Genomic DNA, 22,847 nt, shown 5'->3' with positions numbered 1-22,847 from the left:
AGACAAGGAGGAGACCCACCGCTTAACACCAGGGTGCACACACGTCGGTCGATCGGGTGGAGCTAATTAGGGCTGGCCGTGGTAGAGGAAACACCCGACAGAGGGCAGGATATGGGCTGGCTGGATGCCATCGGAGGCTTCACAAAGCTTTGAAATTGGGAGTGAGAAAAGAAGAAGGCAAGGAAGCTTTACTCCATGGTATCGCCGCTGGATGGGGTAGCGAGACATGAGTGTAAAGGAGGAAGGCCGCTGGAGATACTGTAGGAAAAGGCACCCCTGGGCCTGGCATCGAGGGAAAGTCACTTAGGAGTTGACGACCTTCTTTGGGGCCGTTTCTCCAGCTGCAAAATAGAAGTCAACCCTACAGCGCATCTCTCCAGAGCCAAAGGGCCTCATCGGCTAACTTTGCAAACGACGTCATCCACCCAAAATCTGCCAGCTGTGGCCAGCAGAGGACAGGAAGCAGGCGTCACTCGCTCTGCTAACGAGTGGGAAATGGGGAAGCTGGCCCTCCCGCAGCGCCTGGGCCATCTCTGTTCTTCCTGGGCCTCCAGCCCCACACTCAACGCTGATGATAAACGTCAGCACGGCAGGCTCCAGTGGACGTCGGAAATGAGACCTCCCGCAGCGGACTCTGCAGGAGCACGGGTGCACGGATGCGGCAGACACACTCAGCTGATCCTATCAGCGACGACTCACCTGCAGTGGGAGGGAAGTTCAGCTCTTCCTCATCTCAGATCATCCATTTTGGGGGCCATCTGCAGCTGACTTCAGCCGTCTCCCCCCTCACTCCCCATCCCACCTGATGGAGTTCTCCTTTGCAGGAGACTCTCTTCTGAGAAGGTCTAAGATCTGTCCTTTGTTTGCTCTTCCCTTCCCAGGCACCCGCCAGCCCCTCTGCCCCCAGCGCCTCTGCCCCCAGCCCTGCCTGGAGCACAGATGCTGTCTTTTGTTTTCCATTTATGTTTCAAGAAAGGCATTGCCCTGCTGACACTCTGCAAAGCGTCAGTGACTGCAGTCTGTTATCCAGGCTGCAAAGCCATCTGGACTTCCTGCTGAAAAGGTTGGACATGGTTTTAGGCAAGATTTTTATCAGATCTGAGAGGAAAACAAAATCTTGAATGCATTACCATCTTCCAAGGTTGGTGTCAGATTTTTTTCCCTTGTCAGTTGCAAAACAAAGCACAAAAAGATGACAAACCAAAGGAACGGAGAATGAAGATACACATCTCCAGAGGAAGCTTTGTCAAATGCAGTGGAGGATAAACAAAAAATAAATTAGTTCTGGTTTTATCAGAAACTGGACAGACCTCCATTGGCGTAATAGTCTGTCTGGCAGTTCCAAGCCTTCCCAAGGAGCGCCCTTAAAATGCAAAGGGGGAATCCGAGATGCTCACAGCAAAGGCAAGATTGCTCTCCAAAACCTATTAACAGTTCTTTAAATGCGCACAAGAAGAAAGACAGAGGGGAAGAGAATAAAACCGACCCCTCAAAAAAGTAAGGCAGCTTTGAAATCTCTCTCTCATTCTCTGTCTCTGTCTCTGTCTCTCTCTCTCTGGATGTGACACAGACTTTTCTAAAGAGGTTCAAATTTTCAGTCAAAGAATATTGGTTTCTTAGCAACATACCTGCTCCCAAAAGGCTTTGGGTTTTTTTCTCCCCACAAGTTATTGAAGAAAATCCAGGATGGGTCCTCGTGTCAGAATCATCCTCTTGACAAGGACCCTTATCTTGGAGAATAGCCTATGGCCCTGGTGCACACCTCGGTCTCTCAGTCCTTTATCTGGGCCCTCGGGTAGCAAACTTGCTGTGAGTGGGCTCACAGCCCGGGGTAGCTGTGGCCGAGACCTCAGGCAGAGGACCTGGGTTGCCTCCCCCGAGATGCACAATGTCCAGGGGGAGTGACCATGTTTCACTCTGCAGTGCAGCCACCAGTCCCATGAGGCTTTGCCACCACCCATTCAAGACGGTCAGAGGTTTCTTCCACGCCTGGTGCAATGCAGCACCAACAAACAGCCACTTCATCGTATCAGGAAAAAGAGAGAAAACTGCTGGGTTTCTAAGTATGTTATGATTTCAGACGTCTTCACAGAGAAGGACCACAGCCCGTCCTCAGAGCAAAGCACTTTGTCTAATCAGGGGGATGAATAGGCTTCACGGTAAAGTGATGGTTGTTGAAAAAGTAACTTATGTAATGTTTCCCATTTCTTTCTAAACGTCTTTCTTTGACATTTGTCTGCTCTGTTCCCAGGCTGTGTGGGAACTAAAAGTGCAGGCCCTGGTGCTCAAGGTTCTCTTAGTTTAGTTGAAATTCCCTCTGGGACAGGTTAGGGATCTCAGGACGGGCAGTGGCTGTGGACGGGAGAGCGGAGTGTGGCCAAGGTTCGGGGCGCAGCGCCCCGACCCGGCAAAGTGTCCCGAGGATGGTGGCCCCAACAAGGAGGCCTGTGGACAGGACCCCGCAGGGCGCTGAGGCCAAGGGGGTGGTGACAGGAGAGGAAGGACATGTCCCATCTGGCCAGGACGACGTGGGACTGACTTGCTGCTGCAGGTCCCACTTCCTGCAGAGAACGGTGGGGAGCTGGTCCAGCACGTGGTCACCCGGCCCTCCTCGCCCCACGTGAGCCTTTCCTGCAGCTGGGCCGGCGTCCCCTCTCGCCAGCTCTGCATCCCAGTGAGGGGCGTGACCCTCACTCAGGGCCTCCGCATATCAGCTGATCGTCCCTAAGCAAGGGTCCCCTTGGGGCCCAAGTGGCGCCCAGCAGGAAGATGCAGGTGGGCAAGGCCGGAAGCCACCATCGGAGCAGCTCCTGACCCAGGGGGCCCTGGGGCGGCCGGTTTGTGCCCAGGGGAGTAAGGCAAAGGCCAGACTAAGTGGCTAAGTGTCAGGAAGGCCAACTGCAGGTGCAGCCGGATGCCCTGCGGGGCCTGGACACCTGCCTGGTGGCCAAGCAGCTCGGCGGCAAGGCCAGACCAGACCAAGGCAGACACTGATCGTCATGCAGTCTCTCCCACTGGCCCCCACCCTGAGACCCTGACAGCTTAGCCACCCTCCTGAGATGCCCGCCAGGCCTCTGGGGACCCTGGGCCCTTTGTCCCCAGAGCAGCTACCGGACGTCTGCTCTGCTCAGAGGAAGCCTAGAGGGCCCAGACCTCGTCTACAACAAGGGCACTTTATCCTTCCTCCCGATTCTGAGGGACATTCATCCCGCGTGAGGAAGCCGGGGACGTGAAGACAAACTCCCCTTTCACTGCACATAAGAGGCCTTCAGTGGGGTTGTAAGTCCGATTCCTTTCAGAGTCCAGGTGCCTTTGGCCCGAGCGAGCATCCTGCCAGCTCTGTCCCACGCCTCCCTGGGGAGAGAACAGCGGCGAGGCACCTGGTGGACACCCACCGACCCAGAGGCTTGTCCCGAGGCAGACGAGCTGATAGCCTTAAAGTAACTGCACAGGGAGGGTCACCACCACAGTCCCCCACACCTAGACCGACTGGACACCCCTGATGCAGACAGAGTTAAAGTCAGTATAGCACCTGAGACCCGCGGCCGCTGAGTGGGGTTGAGCCAGTCCCAGGGGAAGTCAGGGTGGATCGCAGCAAACGCCCCTGTGGACTCAGACTCCGCACCTGTAACAGAAAAGGACGCGGCAGAACCACCGAATAGATTCCAGACAGCTCACGAGTGCTTTCCCTGGAGGTGGGCAGACCCCAGCACCAGCCGTGGGAAACTGTGGCATCCAGGCTAGGGCTCTGGAGTCTCTGCCTGAGCAGCTCGGCTTCTCGTCCCCAAAACAGCCCAGCTCCTTGGTCATCTAGGCTGCTCCCCCTCAACCCCTGTCACCTCCCCACATAAATCTAATAAGAACCTATCTACCATTCACTCCAAAGGGTTACCTTGTGCTTCCCCCAGAATACACCCACCCAAAGGAGCCACCTCCATGTCATGTTTGTTCTAAACAAGTTTGCAACGTTACCTGCCGCTTCTATTGTAGATTCCACATGTAAGTGAGATCCCGCCGAGTTTGTCTTTCTGTGTCTGCTTCTCTCACTCAGCATAATGCCCTCCAGGTTCATCCACGTTGTCACAAATGGGAGGACCCCCTCCTTTTTAAAGGGTGAACAGTATTCCAGTGTGTGTGTGTGTGTGTGTGTGTGTGTGTGTGTGTGCGCGCGCGCGTGTGTGTGTATGAATAATTCCCAAGCATTTTTGTAAAGCAGGCGTAGAGGCAATCCACTCCCTCAGTTTTTGTTTGTCTGGGAAAGACATTCTCTCATCTTCATTTTTAAAGATTGGCCTTTTTCTTTCTTTCCGTACTTTGAATATACCTCTGCTGGCTTGCAAGCTTTCTGCGGAGAAATCCACTGGTAACCTTATAGGTGTTCCCGTATATGTGATGAGTCACTTTTCCCTGGCTGCTTTCAAAAGTCTCTGTCTTTGACTTCTGCAATATAATTACAATGTGTCCCGATGTAGACCTCTTTGTGCTTAACCTACTTGAGATCCTTTGCTTCTTGAGTCTGTGTGACTATTTCCTTCCCCAGATTTAGGAAGCTTTTTTATCGTTATTTACTTAAATAATCTTTCTGCCTCTTTTTCTTTCTCTGCTTCTTCTGGACTCCCATAATGCATCCATCATTCCTTTAACAGTGTCCCATAAATCCCACTCTTTTTATTCTTTATTTTTCTCCTCTGCCTGGATAATTTCAAGTGACTTGTCTTTGAGTTCACAGATTCTTCCTTCTGCTCAATCAAGTCTGCTGGCAAAGCTCTCTATTGTATTTTTTTTTCCATCACAGTCATTGTATTCTTCAGCTCCAGAATTTGTTTGGTTTTATTTTATGATTTCTGTCTCTTTGTTAAGTTCCTCATTTCGTTCATAAATTGCTTTCCTGATTTTGTTGAGTTGTCTAGCACTGAGCTTCTTTAAAAACAATTGTTTTGAATCCTTTGTCAGGAAATTCACAGATCGCCAATACTTTAGGGTTATTTACTGGAAATGTACTTCAGTGGTATCACGTTTGCATGATTTTCTTGTTCCTTGTAGCCTTGCATGGGTATCTATGCATTTGAACATTCGCCCCTTCCAGACTTTAAGGACCGGCTTCAACGGGAAAAGACCTTCACTTGCTGGTGGCATAGCGTGCTAGTTGGGTGGCATGTGTGGTGACCATCGGTGTGGCACTGGTTCCAGTAGCGAGAAGCACCAGGTCCAGGTGCCAGGTGTGTGCGCAGCAGTGCTGAGTCCAAGGCATAGGCGCAATGACTTTCTTGACTGTGGAAGTTCAGCTTAGAGAACACGCACCTTCCCAGCATCTCTCTCCCATTTGTCACGTACAGGAAATGAGCGGTGGCGGATATCTGGTCTCAGGTCTCCATGAGCTTGAAGAAACGCACAGCAATGGCCTGGCCGCAGCTTTAGTCAGTGCTGCAGATGCCCTGTTTGGAACTATTTAGCAATTTTAACCTACTTTATTTCACCTCTGTGGAAACTCTTTTCAGGGTAAAGAAAGCAGATTGGGGCCAAAGTCATAAGACAAAGGAGGCTGAGAGTTCGTCCTTTATGGCATTTGAAGTATGACATTGACATCACTGATAATTTTGCAAAACAGGTGTTAGCATCCCTTATTACTCAGGCAATAGCTGAACAACTGTTCTTGAATTTAACGAAAGCTAAGAAAGTAAATATTACTTCCTTTGAGGAACAACTACGTTACCTATTGAGAGTCTTTCTCTCTTGATGTGCTGAAATGACTCTTCTTGTTTACATCTTTTTAAATCCAGATGAACTCAAACAGCCATGAATCAACCCCAAACAGAGGCCCTCATCTGTGAGCATCCTCGTGTTAGTGCACTAATGAGAATTTAAAGATTCTAATTAAACCCAGATGCAAAATATCTCCCTGAGTACATCCGAAAGCACCAGTTCAACAAAAAAGATATATCCCATTTCCAATGCGGTTTTAGTTCATTTTCTACATTTTTATTGTATTCTGACTTGAAGTTAATTGTTAAAGCAGTAACTGCTATTAATATGTTTAAACAGATTTGTGGGTGTCTAACAATTTGGGTAATTGTGAATAACTACAAATTTACTTAATCGATGTGTAGATACACAGGTATCTGTGCGCACAAACTTCAATTCTCAATTATTCAAGTTAATGAACATGAGATCTTTATCTGGGGCTTTTTTGAAATCCTCGATTATGAAAAAACCCTTGGAAGTCACTTTTGACATTGTAGTCAGGAGCCCAAATATTGGAGCTACAATTCAAACATCTGGATGTGAATCCTAACCCTGCCACTGCCCGTTCCCAACGCTGGGTCACCTGTGGGAAGTCGGTTTACCTCTCCCAGCCGGGGTCACCTCTTCCCTGCGGTGCTTGTCCCTCTGGTACCTGGTTCCCAAGGGAGGGGACCCCCCCCCCGAGGTCAGCAGTAGGAGGTTCCCCTCCTCCCTACCTGCACGGCTCCTAGTGACCCAGTGACCCTGAGCCCTCTGGCCCTGCACTCACTCTCTGAGGGAGGAGCCTGAGAGCCTGATGACAGCCGACAGCTGGCTAATTCACCCACAGTCTACACTTGGCGGCATGCTGGCCCTGGGGCTCTTTCACGAGTCCCGTTTCCCGCAACAGTATTGGGTTGGCCAAAAAGGTTCATTCGGTATTTTCCATAACATCTTACGGGAAAAAAAACTTATCCAAAGAACCTCTTTTCTTCATTTCCCCTGTTTCCTTTTGTTTTTTAATATCTGTTTATCTATCTATCTATCTATTTATTTATTTGTCTGCGCCTGGTCTTAGTTGCGGCCTGAGGGGTCTTCGTTGAGGCATGCAGGATCTTCAGTTGCCGCGTGTGGGATCTATTCCCTGACCAGGGATCGACCCCGGACCCCCTGCATTGGGAGCACGGGGCCATAGTCCCTCCCCTCTTTCTTTAATGTAACTCATCATGTAGAATTTTTAAATGCCAACAGTACAAGAATTTAAATCCCTTCATGTTGATAAAATTGGAGTTTACGAGTGTGACCAGCTCCCTACCCGTCTTTGTGAATCCATCATAAGTATTGAGGGGCCTCTTGTCCACAGACAAAGGATTCTCCCATTTCACCAAGAAACCCGTAGCTTAGACACTGCCCCCCACCGCCGGGGGCGGGGAGACAAGATTGGAGGGAACCTCGCTGTTCTGCTCCAAGATTCATTCGGTGGGTTTCTGTGTTTCCAGGGTCAGGAGGGAGGGCAGGGAGCTTCCTCTGAGGGCTGAATTGGGTGGGAGTCTCACAGTAGCCCCGGGTGGCGTGAGGCCTGTGTAGACCAAAGGGACAGAGAGAGAAGGGGGCCCAGCTTGGAGCCCAGCAAGGGGAGGCCGGCCGGCTGTGTAGGGGCCGCATGGGGACCGCAGACCAGGGATGACAGCAAGGCCCAAAGTCCCACCACACACATTCAGCTCAGCACTCTCGCACGGAGGTGTCCATCTGTCTGGTTTTCTGGCCCCAGGAGGTGCGGCAGAGCGACTGGCTTTCTTGTCACCATCACCTGACCTGTCCCAGCTCCACCGTCCCCACCCACATCTGGCTTCCTGCCCCTCCCCACCCTCCCCCATTGCTGTTTCTGATCCCCTCCATTTTTTAGACAATGTTAAGAAAAGAAATATTCAGTATCACTGTTAAAGCACCAGAAGGAAGACGTTATTCATGGGGAGGACAGTGGCGGCAGGTAAAGACCCCTGCGATGGCCTTGCAAGGAGGCGTGGAGCCGAGCTCAGATCACAGCGTGGCCGGTGGGACTGCAGCCCAGGGCCGGGTTGGGCAGCGGATGGAAAATCACTAGGAGGGAACAGCAGGTCAGAGGGGTCTGGCTGAGCTGACCCAGTAGAACCCCTACTAAAACTGGACCAAGCCGAGAGGGAGGGGGTAGTGGGCGGTGGTGGCTGAAAAGACAGGCCTGGCTGAAACTAGCTCAGGGGCCCTGTGCGATTTGTTCAGGGACAGCATCTTCGTCACATGTTGTCAAATGTGCTGTGTGTTAGAAGCATCTGAGCTCCAGCTGTGCTGCCCGGAAGTCTGATTCAGAGCATCCGCGACAGGCCCTGTGGGCCCACAGACGCCCCTAAGCAGCTCTCCTACTGGGAGGGGCCTCCTGCCTCCTCCAGGAAGTCCTCCGTCTCCAATAACCGAGGTCACTTCATGACTTGAGGCAGTCAGGAAACCCAGACTGGTGTAAGGGGCAGCGCTTCACTGCCCCCCACCCCAGCAGCCCTCTCCAGGCAGGACAGTGGTTCCCACCTGTGGGGGGTCCAACCAGACTTGCAGGGAAGTCTACTTCTTCCAACTCAGCTTGTTGGTCTGTGAACAGGGTAGCAACAGTGACCACCTCTGGGACGATGATGTGGATTAAGGCAGTGGTCCCCAGACTTTTTGGCATCAGGGACGGGTTTCATGGCAGACAAATTTTTCCACAGATGGCGTGGGGGGGTGGGTGTTGGTTCAGGCGGTAATGTGAGCGACGGAGAGCGATGGGGAGCTATGGGGAGCGGTGGGGAGCGGTGGGGAGCGGTGGGGAGCGACGGGGAGCGACGGGGAGTGACGGGGAGCAACGGGGAGTGGTGGGGAGCCATGGGGAGCTGCAGAGGAAGCTTCGCTCACTCGCCTGCCGCTCACCTCCTGCTGTGCATCCCAGCTCCTAACAGGCCACAGACCAGTACCGGTCCGTGGTCTGGGGGCTGGGGACCCTTGGATTAAGGGGACAGGCTGCCCCAGGCACTCAGCACCTGGCGGGCTCCCAGCCCCGGACAGACGTCATGTCACGGGCTTCTCTATACAGAGGACCCTGTCTGATTAGTCTCTGGATTTCACTAGTGTCTTGCTCAATAAATTTTGATTGATTCTTTTCCCCAGGGGACGGGTTCAGAGACGAAATAAGAATAGAAATGCTTGAGAAACGGCCTCCACTCAGCCTCTCCCCCGGCTTTTCTAGATACAGCGAGGTTTCCACGGCAACAGCTCCTACAGACCCCTTCCCGATCCTAACAATTGGGGGGTGGGGGGTGCTCCAGAGGCCCCAAAGGCGAATGCACACTTTGACTGGGGTGTTTGTTGGGGGAGAGGGACATTGCCATTGCCAGGGTGACAGAGACGGGGCTCTGGTCCTCGGGTGTCAGGCTCATGAGCGTGATGTTCATCAGTGACCAACCACAGAACACTGTGGCCCGAGGATGAAATCAGGGTGGACTGAAGTCCGAAAAATGAGTGGATAAGCCGGGTAGCCTGCAGTGCGGGTGCACCTGACTCCAAACATTAATGTCCAAATGCATTGTCCCTAAAGAGACTGTCTTCCAGATTGAACAATAATAACAAATTTAAAGCTGATGAAAGGGCAAGCAAATAATTTAACTGGTGAGCAACTCCTCACCCCAAATTGTCGTGATTTCACTAAAAAATGTCTGCATGAAACATTGACGTGTATGTGATTTCTCCTTAAGGTTGGACTTGGGTCCAAAATACACATAGCCTCCATGCCCAGGGGTTTAGATTAAGTCAACGTGCAGCTTTCCCAGTTCCTCGTTGTTCACCTGTGACCCGGGCTCTCGGAAAGCCTGCCCAGCAGATGGTGCACCGGGGGCTCAGGGTTGGCCAGGCGGGCGGGGAGCGATGGCCCAGGGAAGCCACTCGGCACACAAGAAGTGTTTCGGGAACGGTGGTCTCCAAAGACACCGCTCAACACTGCCTGATGGCATCAAACGTGAACTTTAAACAGCTTCGTGCTGAGCAGACAGTGGTGCCGAGAAGAGCCGAGAGGTATCTCTGTACCGTCTCGCGGAAGCACTGTATACACACGGTTTGGACGATAATAACAAAACACTTAACGCTGGTGGATTCGACACTGAGTTTTCAGTACCAGGTACTATTTTCAGCACCTACTTCTGGGCTCTCATTTCACCCCATAAAAATCCCATGACCCAGGCACTATTCCTGTTGGAGAGGTGAGAACGTCCAGGCCAAATAATGTTCGCAAAGTCAGGCTGCTGTCAGGTAGCGACGCCAGGAGTGGCCTGATCCAAGCCCTCTGCCAAACTGCCCATCACGGTCTAGCAGCACCTTCGCCACATCTGCTTTAGCTGCTGTCGTTGTGTCACAAACCTCACCAAACCCAACAGCTCAAAACCACACCATCGTGCGTCTTGCTCTTGCGCTGTCATTTGGGCTGTGCTCCACAGGTAACTGCGGGCCGAGGACCCTCCCGGGGAAGCTCACCCGCGGCCTCTCCATGAAGCTACGTCCAGCTGCATCCCGAGAGGTCACATCCAGGACCCAGACACAGATGCGTGCGTTCACGGTCCACCGTCCCTCTCGCTCCGCGGGTGAGACATCTCCGAGGAGATGATGCGCAGCCTACTGGATAGGAGGCAGGTGGCAGGTGGAGATCACTGGTGAGAAGAGCCAGCAGCGCGGGAGACAAGGGCGCAGCCGTCTTTGGAAAACACTGTCTGCCAGGATGCGCACCTCCTAGGCTCGGGGCCGTCCCGCTGAAACACCCGAGCTGGGAGCAGCCACTGGGCACTGAGGGGCAGGGTCGTGCAGTTACCTCCCTGTTGCCCACGACAGGCGGGGGCCAACCCTGAAGACGTCCTCCAGCCTCCGTGGACTTCCGCTTCCACACAGCCCCTGGTGCCCGTGGAGCAACTACTTCTGGCAACATTGGAAAGAAAACGTCATCCAGAAGTGTTCTAGGCAGATGCTGCAGGCCTGGGTCTCCCTGCTGAGATTCAGGACCATGGACTTTACAGGTAATTCTTACAGTGCCTCTTTTACAGAAAGGAGACCGAGGGCTCAGAGATGCTAACTGCCCGGTGGTGGCTGAACCGTTCAGAGAGGGTGTGAAGGAACTCAAGCCTGTCCTCTGATGCCCGTTCAGAGCTTTTCCCACGATGCCATGGAAAGGGGGGAAAGGGCTTCCATCTCTCATGCCTTCCTTCAAATTTGTTATTGGCCTCTCCGTAATTTGAGATATAGAAAAGCTGAGTAGTCAGGTAACTTGAGTTATTTAGTGGGACACGTGTTCACCGGTCCCTGACTTTGAAATTGACTGAGGCTTTATTGCCATTGTCAACAAACAGGAGTCATTACCAAGACCTGGAGATGCGCTTTTCCCCGGACACACGAAGGAGTATCGAGATGGAAGGTGGGGAAGATCCTCTCCCATTCACTGGGATTCCTCTGAGCTGCGTACCGCTGTCTGGTGGCCGGATGACCATCCTGCCAGCGTTTCTCCTGCCTTCCCGGTTCTGGCCGCGTAGACGGCCAAGAAGGAGCACAAGCTGGCCGTGCTCTATGGAGGATGAGTCCCAACAGCGGGGGCACGTGGCCCCACTCCCTAGGCCCCTGGCACGCCCACCTCCAGGGCGCCCGCCCACCGTCGTGTGCTGCAGACAAGGTGGACAGGAAGGGCACGGGGTGTCCCAGGTCCCGCCTGGCCCCGCCCATATGCAAATCTAACCTTTCTGACATTTCAGCAGTATAAACCCAAAGAAGGGATTTCAACAGGAAAATATTTACTGACGGCTCTCTCCCTCATAATCTATCGATTTTAATATCCTCACCACTTTGGCTGAATGTCAATTTTACCCTGAGGACTGCTACTGCAAATCTGAACACATTTTATTTACTTAAGCCTTTCAAAATATTAGTGTTGGAAATGAGCAGAGTTTGAGTCTTTTGGTGTTCCTATTTAAAGTTTGTTTTCCTATTTAAATAATGCTGTTAATTTGCCGTGGTAATTGGGCCGACAGGCAGCGTGCAGACCACAACACGCAGAAGCCTAGGTAGCCTCGCGTTCCTGTTTTTCATTAAGTACAGTAACACACAGCTCATTAAATGCAGGGCCAACTTCCCCACTTAACCTTTGGAAGCAGAAGCACCTGATTATCACCATGATTTAACCAGAAGCCAGATCCTGTCTCCTCTGATCGTTTCTGGTCCAAATGTCCAGCCTGTGCCAATTTCTGCAAGAACAGCATTGACCAATTTCAGACCAAGGCTCATCGGGCCCCTGCAGGGACTCGGGGCAGCACTGCAGATTCTACGGCCCCCTGTCCCATCCACCCCACCTGTTCCTGCCCTGAGAAAAGCTGGGGCGGGGTCCTGAGGCCTCCAGGGGGAGGGGCCTTCAGGGGATCACACTTCCCTGCCACTTAAGTGCTCGGAGAGGCCGTGACCAAACTGCGGAAGACGCAATAATGCTCTCCTGCTACCAAGGGACCTTCAGAGGCATTTTCTAAATCGCTAAATCGCCAGCAGTCACGAGTCCAACTGGATGTCTCTCTTTTTCATATTTAACAAAGAATTTATGTTGCAAGTGACACTTCATTCGGGACTTTTGGACTGCATCTTTAGAGCCTCCCTGCGTAGGGCTTTCGATATAACAAAGCCGGCTTCTCAACTGTCCCCAGGTCCAGCCTCTCCTGCCCCACCCAGGCCCTCCCCTGTTCACTGTCCTGATGGGCTGACCGCCCACCCTGAGGTTTCCAGGGGGGGCTTCACCACCACGACTCTCACTGTGCTTGTGCCCAAGGGCTGACCTAAGCCAGACGTGGGATCTCTGTGGGATCCCTCCTCTCCCACCCAGGATGGACTAGACCAGAAAGCAGTGATGCAGGACCGCTCGGCCTGGGCGCTCAAAAAATATGCTTTAAGTAGTTTGCTGTTAGCTGGGATGCACGTCTCCACCCTAGGAGACCGAAGGAACGCCACACAGCCCGCAGACGTGCCCTGGAATTTGAATTTATAAAAATAATTCCCGATGCAAGCCTGCTTTTGAGCATTTAGCTGCTTCTATCATAAACCAAGTGCCAGGTGGGGAAAAATCAAATTATCTCAGGGTTTGATTAGTTGGGTTCACAGTAACCAAAGTTGACTGTATATATTAAATCCCAAGTGATTAAAACATAAAAAATTCCTACTGTTAAATTAGACGGTAGGTTTGCATCTCCCTACGTGAATTCCGAGTTTCCACCTGGCTTCTAACACCCCATGTAATCAATGACAACGTCACTTACATACACAAATCCAACTATGAAGAACTACATACAGCTATAATCATGTATGTGATTTAATTAAAGCCAATCACTGAAAATAGCTGTGGTGCAGTAGATGGGGTGCCGGGGAGAGGCAGGAGGGGGGGTGCTTTGTGGGGGGAAAGGGGGCCTCAGAGCAGAAAAGCTCGCAGACTGCGTTTCTCCAGCCTTTTCCAAAACCAAAAACTGTTCATTTCCCAAAGACTCCAGAAGGTCTGTAAAGAGACAACTCGGGTCCCTGTAATAGAGGAGATACTCTTTTTCCGATGGAGATGGTTATTCGTGATTCTCTTCCTTTGACTTTTAAACCCAGAAAAGCTAAGGGTCATAGTTCAATATATAAACATTCCATAAAATTCCCTATAAGCAAGACTTTTCAAAGCAGTCCTAGGAAGTAATACTGGTTAAATACCAGAGATAAATTTTAACCAGCTAAATACCCCTCTACATCTTAATTAGATTGTCCTTCACCCAAAGTAAGAAAAGTTAAAGAAATCTTTGCTTTTTTCTTTTTCAATTCACCTTTATAAAATGTTAACTGAGAAACATGCTTAACATAAATGTCAAGACCCCTAAAAAAAAAAGGATAAAGAGAAAAGGATTAAAGGGGAGGAGATGTTTAAAAAAAAAGGTCTTGATGGAGCATGGGTGGTTCAGAGGTGGAGGCGGGCAGCTGTGGCACCCAGCCATGGTCCCCTCAACCTGGGCCCAGGTGGGGCACCAGGGAAGCCCTCGAGGGTACGGGGCCAGTGGTGCTGGTGGCGGCAGCTCAGCCGACTGAGACAGCATGTTAGAGTCAGAAAATAACCAGAACGACGGGTGAAGAAACATCACTAATTTTTTCCTGAAGTGTCTACCCTCCCACCAGCCAGTGAGTGTGCCCTGCCACCCCTGAAAAGGTCGTGGGTGCACACAGTCCTCCATCCGAGATGTGCGACATCACTGACACACGCGGGACCACACGTCCACGGCAGGACAAAGAAAGTGTGAGATGCGTCCAAGCCACGCCCCTACCTCAAATGTGCGTGGAGTTGGGGCTCCGTCATTAAAAACGTGGAGCTGCTGGGGAAGCACGAAGTACAGACAAAGCCCCAAACAGACGCTGCACGGCGTTCTAGGACCAGCTCCACACCGAGGGCTGTGGTGATGGAAAGCAGTGTCCTCAGCTGAGGACGGTTTTAAGAGATGGGGCACAATGGACTAGTTGCAGGCCAGGAGCCCAACCCCAGGGTCAGGTCTGCTGGGACAGACCAGGGGCCTGACCGGCCAGTGGGGCAGCCCCCCAACCCCGGGCCCCCTTGGGGTTGCAGCCCTTTCACGGGAGGTTTGCTGGGTCCGAGCTCATGTCCACTAGCAGAGGTCCTCATCACCCTTGGAGAGACTGGACAACCCAACCCACCTCCGTCCGCTGCCCCACCCGCCTCGCCAGGCGGAGGGAGGGGGGGGACCCTTCACCCGCGTAACCGCGAGAGTCAGGAACAAGCTCTGATTTGTTCTGTGTCAACTTCTCCTGGAATGGCTCCACCAGGGCGCCAGGCACCCAGGATGAAGCCGCCTGGTAACGCGCCTCCTCACGAACAGTGCTCAGCCCCGACTCCCTGTAGGTGGGCTGGTCCCGCTGAAGCTCCGCAGGAAAGAGCCACTTCCCCAGAAGCATGGAGTGGGGCTTCGAGAGGAGGGTCTGAGCCGAGGCTGCTGGGTTGACATCCCATCCCTGCCATCCCGGGCACATCCTGGCAGACACGTGGCTTCAGTAGTGAGAAGCACCTCCCTGCAGGCCGAAGCGGGGACAGCGAGAAGGCGGTGCTGGCACTGGGTCTGCTCTGCGTCCCTGAGCGAAGCGCACTGGCCTCTGGGCTTCCGCATGAAGCCGCCTTTTGTGTAATTTATGTCATTGTTCAGTGGTTTGGGGCGTCCTGTTCTGAGGCCCCACAGGGCCCCGTCCAATGGACACAAAGGGATGAGATAGATGTCTCCTCTGTCATGTTGTCGGTCTCATCACCTCCTGCACGTTCAGAAACTTCATTTTAAAAAGAAGGGAAAGGACCATTGAAGGTGTGGGGAAGCGCCTGGAAAGTTACTGGAGGAGGAAAGGGCACCAGCTCCGCCCTCGCCTCCTGGGGACGGAAGGCGACACGAAGGCGCCAGAACTCGATTCCAGAGCGAAAGACGAGGCGCCCCGTGGCGCGGCCGCGGATGCTGGACCTCCCTGCCAGGGGGAACAGCAGGTGGGGGGGATGGTCCCGTGCTCACACCGGCAGAAGCGGCCCGATCCTCCAGCTGGATGGGGCCCCTGCCCTCCGTCCCCCCAACCCCCGTGCGAGGTCAGAGGATATGAAACCGGGCCCACGTGGACACACACCGGGGTCTCCGACTCCAAGCCTGTGAAAGTCGACTGAAAAGCCGTGATGGGGCCACTGCAGGTGCTTCAGCCGCGGGACCAGGAGCAAGGCAGGAGTCGACAGCCTAGCTCTCTGGGGAACACGGGCCTGCAAGTCTCACATGTGCCACTGTTGTAGAAACACGAGTCATTTCAGAAAACTCCACAACCGGGATTACATCACCTTGGTGTTTGTGTGCGTGTACACATCCCATGTATCTTTGTGTGTGTGTGGCATGTGTGTGCCCGTGTGTGGCTGCGATGTCTGAATGTATGCGTGCATGTGTGTATGCATGTACACACAGGTGTGCATGGGTATGTGTGCCACGTGCATGGGTCTCTCTGTGTGTATGTGTATGTGCACGTGTGTATCGTGCATGCACGAGTGTGTATCTGTGTGTGTGTGTTTGTACACATGCACGTGTGCAGAAACTTGAAAGGAGCAGGCTGTGGAGGAGCTGTGGGGAGCGGTCCCTGGACACGGCGGGGGGAGTTTAGAATTGGTTCTGTGACACGGAGAAGAAAGTGGGAACCGATTGCTCAATGTGTGTGTGCAAACCCCCCTCAGGAAGCCTCTGCAAGGCAGGGAGGGATGTAGGGGACGGTCCCCCCACCCGAAGGTTCTGCATAGGCTCAGGGGCTTGTGCCCAGGGGCCACGCCAGGGGCTGAGTCTCAGAATCAAGGCCACAGATTTGGGATCCCGAGGCCTGGGGGGTCACGGTGCCTGGGTGGCAGGGCGCCGCAGGGCAGGGGGACCTCAGGCGCCCATAGGGTCGCAGCTCGGAGGAGGGAGGACATGGCAGCGGCGCAGCCGTCACAGAGACCTGCTGCTTGTGTCTTTCAGGAATTCGCCGACACGGTGTCCCAGCTGGTCACGCAGAAGTTCCACGAGTTGGCCGTGGGCCTGGCGTCAGCGCACGCCCGCCACAAGGCGCTGGCCGGGATCGTCATGACCCAAGGTAATGCCTCTTGCTTTCCCCTCGGGCACCTCACCCACCAGGAAGGAGCGTAGCCTAGCATGGGCTCGAGCTTGGGAACCAGGACTCTCTTCCCCACGAAGACACGGAAGGAAAAGCAGAGATAAGACCCAGACTCAGTGACAAAGTAAATGACCAGCTGCCCCAAAGCTGCCTCCACACACACAGAGGACTGAACACACTCCTTCCTGCCCCCACCCCTAACTGCTCACTAATGGAGTCCCCTTCTCAGGATGACAGAACTGGCAAGAAACAGTCCATCCAACCATCAAGGCCGTGGCCGCTCTTACAAGCCAGGTTGGGAGAAAGTGATGCTTAATTTTAAGCTGTCACTTTTGGTGAAAACACCTCACTACTAACCTACTAATAATAAATAGCTAGCTGGTTATTTGAATTCAACTGTTTCTAGTTCCAAAGTTTGGAGCGAACTGGTAATGACCTACCAGAGAATGATTATTGAAAACAAATAATTGACTTTGGGGCTAGTTAGGTTTCAAAGACACACACTTTCTCTGCCAGTGTAGACCAAGTCTAAGACTTGAAAGAGGCCATCTACCTGATGTTCAAAAATATGGATGTTAGAAGTCAACTAACAGCCAGACGACTGGCCCATTTTTCCCCTCATTCTGGACGCCCGGGGGCTCCTGCAGTGTCAAGTGCAAGGCCACTGGGGTCAGGACATATGATTTAACCCTTCCACTTTGGGCAGCTTAGTAAAATGGAAATAAAAATGCCTCCTCACAATGTAACTTGGTGCCTAGGATAAAGTACATGAAAAACTTTGAAATGTAAAAATTACTCTATAATGTTCTAAGTCAAAGGCAATTCTGCTCCATCAATGATACTGTTGAATTTGGTGGCAGGCATCCCGCCCGATCCACTCACATTCGGTAACACCTGCCCCTTTGTAGAATAAGAAATGTCCCAAATTGAGGGCTAAGAGCCCCCTCAGTCCAGACTACGGCTGCTGGAGGCGGCGCTCCATCCACGTAGCCACGGCAGCCACTAACCGGACGCGGGCTCCACTCTGCACGCGTAATGGGTGTGGAGGACAGACATGCCCCCCCCCCAGGGGACATGGTAACCAGGACGCAGTGGGGTGGCACCCAGGGTTGAACCCAGCAACTCCTGTGACTAGCGCTGTGACCAGGCCAGCTGGCCTCTTTGGGACTCGGTTCCCCACCTTTAAAATGGGGTGATGGTCAAACCTACCTGGGGGTCGTTGGAAGGTTAAGTGTGCTCGTGTACATACAGCATTTAGAGAGACATGCCAGGTCCATGTCCTCCGTAGATTATGACTGGGCATCTGCCGCGGCCATAGGCCCTCCTGGCTTCTGGGCAAACAGCAGAGAACAAAACAGATCCAGCGCTGCCTTCCTGACTCTTAGAGTTTAGATTCGATGTGAAAAGAAGTTACGTGCAGGGCTGGAGGATCACAGCCACAAACTTTGGCAAATTTTAAGATTTGGAGTGTCACATGCATTTCTCTGCACAGATTCCAGGATAACATAGTTTAAATTAGCTTGGGCTGAGTGATGAATGGGAAGGAGAGAAGGAAGGATGGGGGGAGTGAGGGGGCAAAGGCACCAATCAACATTGCTTCTTTGTTGTGCAGTGTACTCCAACCCCAAACGCATACGTCAGTAGGATTAGTGAGTAGTTTTTCAATACTTCCCAGCTCTATAGCTGTGATTGTCCAACATCTTTCCACTTTTCTGGGAAATTCAATTCCAGAAAATCTGGAAAGCTACTCTCAGACTTCCCTTGGAAAGCAGTGATGTTTCACAAAGACTGGTGGGAAAATGGTACTTAAAAGTGGCCAGTAATACACTGCTTTACGTGCAAGCAATTTATCTAAAGGAAGTAAATGTATTACGTGAAAGTGAGACTTTACAAGGTAAACCTACAGTAATTAGTAATTTATGAACATGGAAGGATAAATTGCTGAAATTTACTTTCCTGTTATAAAGAGAAGATTTAATAAACATGTTGATTAAAAAGATTAGGGAGGATTGTGCAAAATTACTAATAGAAATACTTTCAAATATTCACTTACTTAAAGTTGATGGGCAATTTAATCTTAATTCTTTTTTTTTTTTTTTTTTTTTTTTTGCGGTACGCGGACCTCTCACTGTTGTGGCCTCTCCCGTTGCGGAGCACAGGCTCCGGACGTGCAGGCTCAGCGGCCATAGCTCACGGGCCCAGCCGCTCCATCCCCAGCATCCATGCCACCCTCTTTGTGTCTCTAGAAGCACCATTAAAATGCGCAGGAGAGAAACTGAATGTCCACATCTCCCTAAGTGTCTTGACTTGGTTCTCTTGCTCCTGGAAGTGTTTGCTGGGGGACGCTGAGCTCAAGCTGACTTGCCCTCAGTATTTTCAAGGGTTTTTTCTATGATCTCTTATCTAGTATCTCTGACTAGAAACATCCTGTCTGACACATTCAGTTGCAGTGGTCGCCCCACCGCTGCCCACAGAAGGGAAGTGTCTTTTTTACTTGAATGCTACATAATTTCATAAGACTGTGCGGATGTCAGCCAGTCACCTTCCCTGACATTTTTTTCTTTTTGGTTGCACCGGGCCTTAGCTGTGGCAGGTCTGCTCCTTAGTTGCGGCTCGCCGGCTCCTTAGTTGTGGTATGCGAACTCTTAGTTGTGTCATGTGGGTTCTAGTTCCCTGACCAGAGATCGAACCCAGGCCCCCTGCATTGGGAGCGCAGAGTCTTAACCACTGTGCCACCAGGGAAGTCCTTCCCTGACATATTTAAGCTGTTTATTTGTGCAGTTTTTCCTTATATCATTTATTTGTTAAATTCTTTCCTTCATTCACATTTTTGTCAAATTTTTAATATTCCGAGTTAATCCCCAGGCTTTTACCTTCCTTCCTTGTTGTTAATCTACCTTTTACTCTGTGTTCTTGGGAGGTTGGCCCAGTGGGGCAGCCACTTAATTAAAATGTAACTTGATGAGTCCTGTCTGGGACGCAGGCTCTCGCCTGCCCTTGGTCCCGACTTGGAGCATCACGATTTCTCTGGGACACGAGAAGCCCCGGCGGCAGCTGGTCTGTGCTGGAACTTGGGACCCCTTTCCACCCTCTGCATTTCACTCCTCTGCACCCCCAGGGCTTCCTCTCCAGCAGACTGTGGAGGTCAAGCCACCCTCCTCCATCGCACCAGAGTCACAGGTCTGCTCCCTCTGGAACCTTTTCCTTCCCATAGGGTCTGGAAAGGGAGGAGAAACAAACCACCCTCTCAAATCCGAACCTGGACCACATTATTGAGCCCGTTGTCAGGCGATGGCTGTGACTGCTCCAGGTATTTCCATGAGGAAGCGATTCTTGAGGGGCTGTTAATAATGATTCTTATTTGATATGAAATGTATAATTTTGGTAACATTTTCACATACACTAATCAGTAGATTGCTCCGACCCCGAGAAGTGGGAAAGGTGGGAATCTTTATTGTCGATTTTAAGACGTACAGACACCAAGACCAAGAGTCTGGGTGACCCTCACATCTTGGAGGGGCGGCGCTAAAATGCGGCTGCAGATTCCTGTCCTTCCTGCCCAGGTTGCCTCTGGACGCTGCTCCGGGCGTGATACTGAAGATCTGTCCATGTAATTGTTTATTTCTAAGGTTATTAAACAGCCAGAAAACAAGAGTTTCCTAGTGTATATTTTTAGAAGTTTACATTTAAACCTGTCTTTTGCTAGCCTGGCCTGCAAAACGTATGCAGAAGCTCTGGCTTGTACAAACACTCTTTCACATTTAAGTTAATGTGCAGCTTTAAACATACACAAACATCTGAGATTTATAAGTGCCCTGAAGAAATGCACGTCCCTTGAAGTCGGGCAGGAGAGAACACAGCCCAGAACAACCCCATCCAGAGCGCCAGACGCTCTGGGCAGAGTGGTCAGACCTGTCTTATTGGGGAAAATCGTAAAGTTAATCGTGAAGATTAACTCAGCAGTGGAACCTTAGCAAACTTTTCTGAGTTGTGAGTTGTAGGAGGTGTTTGCTGCGTGCGTTTTGCTCAGGTGAGCACGGGAGGTGGAGAATCTCATTTGCAGGGTCCATGCCGGGCTCTGGCTTGAGAAGCACGGGCACTTAAACACTGTTGTCCCGCTTGCACTCGGTAAATCCTGACAGCTTAAATACGGGTGAAACTTCTTTCAGTTCACCAGGAGCACTCGGGGAAGCCCATCTTCACAGAGCCCTTGCAGAAGCGGGATTCAGGGACTTTATTTCCCATATTCCAAAACTCTTTCTTTCCATCTTCTCCCTGAGTGACTGGAAATTACTTTGATCATAAAATTAAAAGTGGGCTCTTTTATTTCTGCCCGGTAAGGCACAGGGAGATAAGCTGGAGATGAACTGGACAGAAACCCTAAACAGAAGCCCTGGCTGTGACGAAAGATGAGAAATTATCATCTGGATTCCAAGGAATTAATCATAATGATTGCTAAGTGGTCGCTGGGAAACGTGAAGTTGACGCAGCATCTCCGTGGAGACACAGGACACAGGCTCAGAAGCATTAAGATCCATGGGGGCTGATGTGCCCCACAATAAGGAGTGTGATGGACAATTGATTTTAAATCTGGGGTTTAGGGCTTCCCTGGTGGAGCAGTGGTTGAGAGTCCGCCTGCCGATGCAAGGGACACAGGTTCGTGCCCCGGTCCGGGAAGATCCCACATGCCGCGGAGCGACTGGGCCCGTGAGCCATGGCCGCTGAGCCTGCGCGTCCGGAGCCTGTGCTCCACCACGGGAGAGGCCACAACAGTGAGAGGCCCGCGTACCGCAAAAAAAAAAAATCTGGGGTTTAAACTATTAGATTTAAACCACAAAATGCAGGATAGATTTTCCACTGACCCCGCGTAGCACGCATGCTGACTTGTTTATGGTAAATGTCCCTCCTTAAAATAGAGGGGAAAAGAACAATAGGCCCAGACAGCCCACTCCCGACTCGTGTAGAGATGCAACGGTAGTCTAGTCTGGAAGAAATCACCAGGTGCCGATGGGTCAGAGCCCTGACCCTGGGTCACTCCCCCACGGAATGCCTTAGTTCCTCCTCGGGAAGGAGGTGCGTGTGAGGAAATACATAAAGAAAGGAGGAAGACAGAGTTTGCACTGCATTGTTTTGAGGTCAGATCCCCCCATCAAAGCTGCTCAAACGCTCTGCTTTTGTATGATCATCAGGACATAACCCAGCATTTAATTGCCCAAAAGATTCCACGGGGGGAGAAAACCCAACACTATTTTATCTCGAGGCCATAAAGCTAAGCCCATTTTTTTTCCAATCTCTTAAACTACAATCTTTTTTTTTTCCCCAGTGGAAACATAACACTAAGGTTGTTAGTGAAAGAATAAAAAGAAGACACTAATATGTACTATTTGTCTTTGTGCCGGGGATTGTTTTGGGGTGTTTAAACCATGTCGTCTTATTCAACAAAATAGTCCACATTCTCCCTAATCATGAGCGTCAGGTTGTACATGCTGGTCACACCTGCTTGTGAAAGAGGAGAGAGGGAGGGAGGGAGGGAAGGAGAGAGGAAGGAAGGACAGGAGGAAGGAAGAAGCATCAGCAAAGTTGCTGGGCACAGTCCTGTCCGTTAGCCGAGAATTTAATCAGCTCAGATCACCCCCCACCCCGCATGGCTGCAGGTACAACAATATTCTGAAGGGTCAGAACTAATTAATGAGCAAATGTGAAGCTGGGTAAAGCTGTACCTTTGAAGTGCTTTTGATTTTCAGATACGTGCACTTAGGGTCCTGGTTTATACTCCTTTCTCACCCAGTTTCCCTATATTTACATTTTCAAGACTCATCCACCTGCTGGGACGTACATCCCAGAGGAGCACTTGGTGTCCTCCCAAGTGGGGGCTGTCACTGTAAGGAAACCCAGGCCTCGTAGTTTAACAGGGGAAAGCAGGGTCCTGGCTTCTTGCCGATGGCTTGGCCTCCAGCACCATGGCCCCTCCCTGCGGGTCCGCTCAGGGCACCTCTCAACAGTCCTGTGTCCTGCTCTGCTGGGCTTGGCAATCCCCAGGGTTTAGGGCTCTGGACACCCCACCAGCAGGAGCCTGGGAAAGAGGACGGTCCCCGGAGCTGAGGCAGGTGGAGCTGGGTCAGTCCCAGGTCAGGGACCTCGGAGCGGAAGTTGAGCAGGAAGGCAGCTCCCACGGATGAAAGGGTCGGGAGAGGGGAGGCGAGGGGGTGCCCATCTCACAGGGGCTCATACCTGCGTCATCACCTTGAGCAAAAGAGTTTTCACTAACTAACCAGATGGTCAGCAGCCATTGGAGCCAGAAGTAGCCCACGTCCCTCAGTCCAGAAAAGACTAGACCGCATCAGGAGGTTGGCAGCAGGGCACGTGGGGAGAGCCGACTCCCTAGGGCCTGCATGGGGTTCCCTCTGAGCTCCTCATCC

At 51.8% G+C, this 22,847-nt stretch overlaps 1 protein-coding gene across 1 annotated transcript in view; it reads left to right on the top strand.

The window, feature by feature from the left end:
• Window positions 1-22,847, top strand: part of ADARB2 (adenosine deaminase RNA specific B2 (inactive)) — a gene marked incomplete at both ends in the record, with an annotated part of 361,049 nt that overhangs the window by 312,278 nt on the left and 25,924 nt on the right. Inside the window, one exon of the mRNA XM_082646969.1 lies at window positions 16,293-16,407. Coding sequence (XP_082503095.1) covers window positions 16,293-16,407 — 115 coding nt within the window. The remainder of the gene's footprint in view (window positions 1-16,292; window positions 16,408-22,847) is intronic.

Source organism: Grampus griseus (genome assembly GCF_964374135.1).
Source record: "Grampus griseus genome assembly, chromosome: 2".
In the NCBI taxonomy this organism is placed as follows: Eukaryota; Metazoa; Chordata; class Mammalia; order Artiodactyla; family Delphinidae; genus Grampus; species Grampus griseus.
The sequence above is the reverse complement of the archived record's forward strand: the minus strand, read 5'-3'. Positions and strand labels throughout refer to the sequence as shown.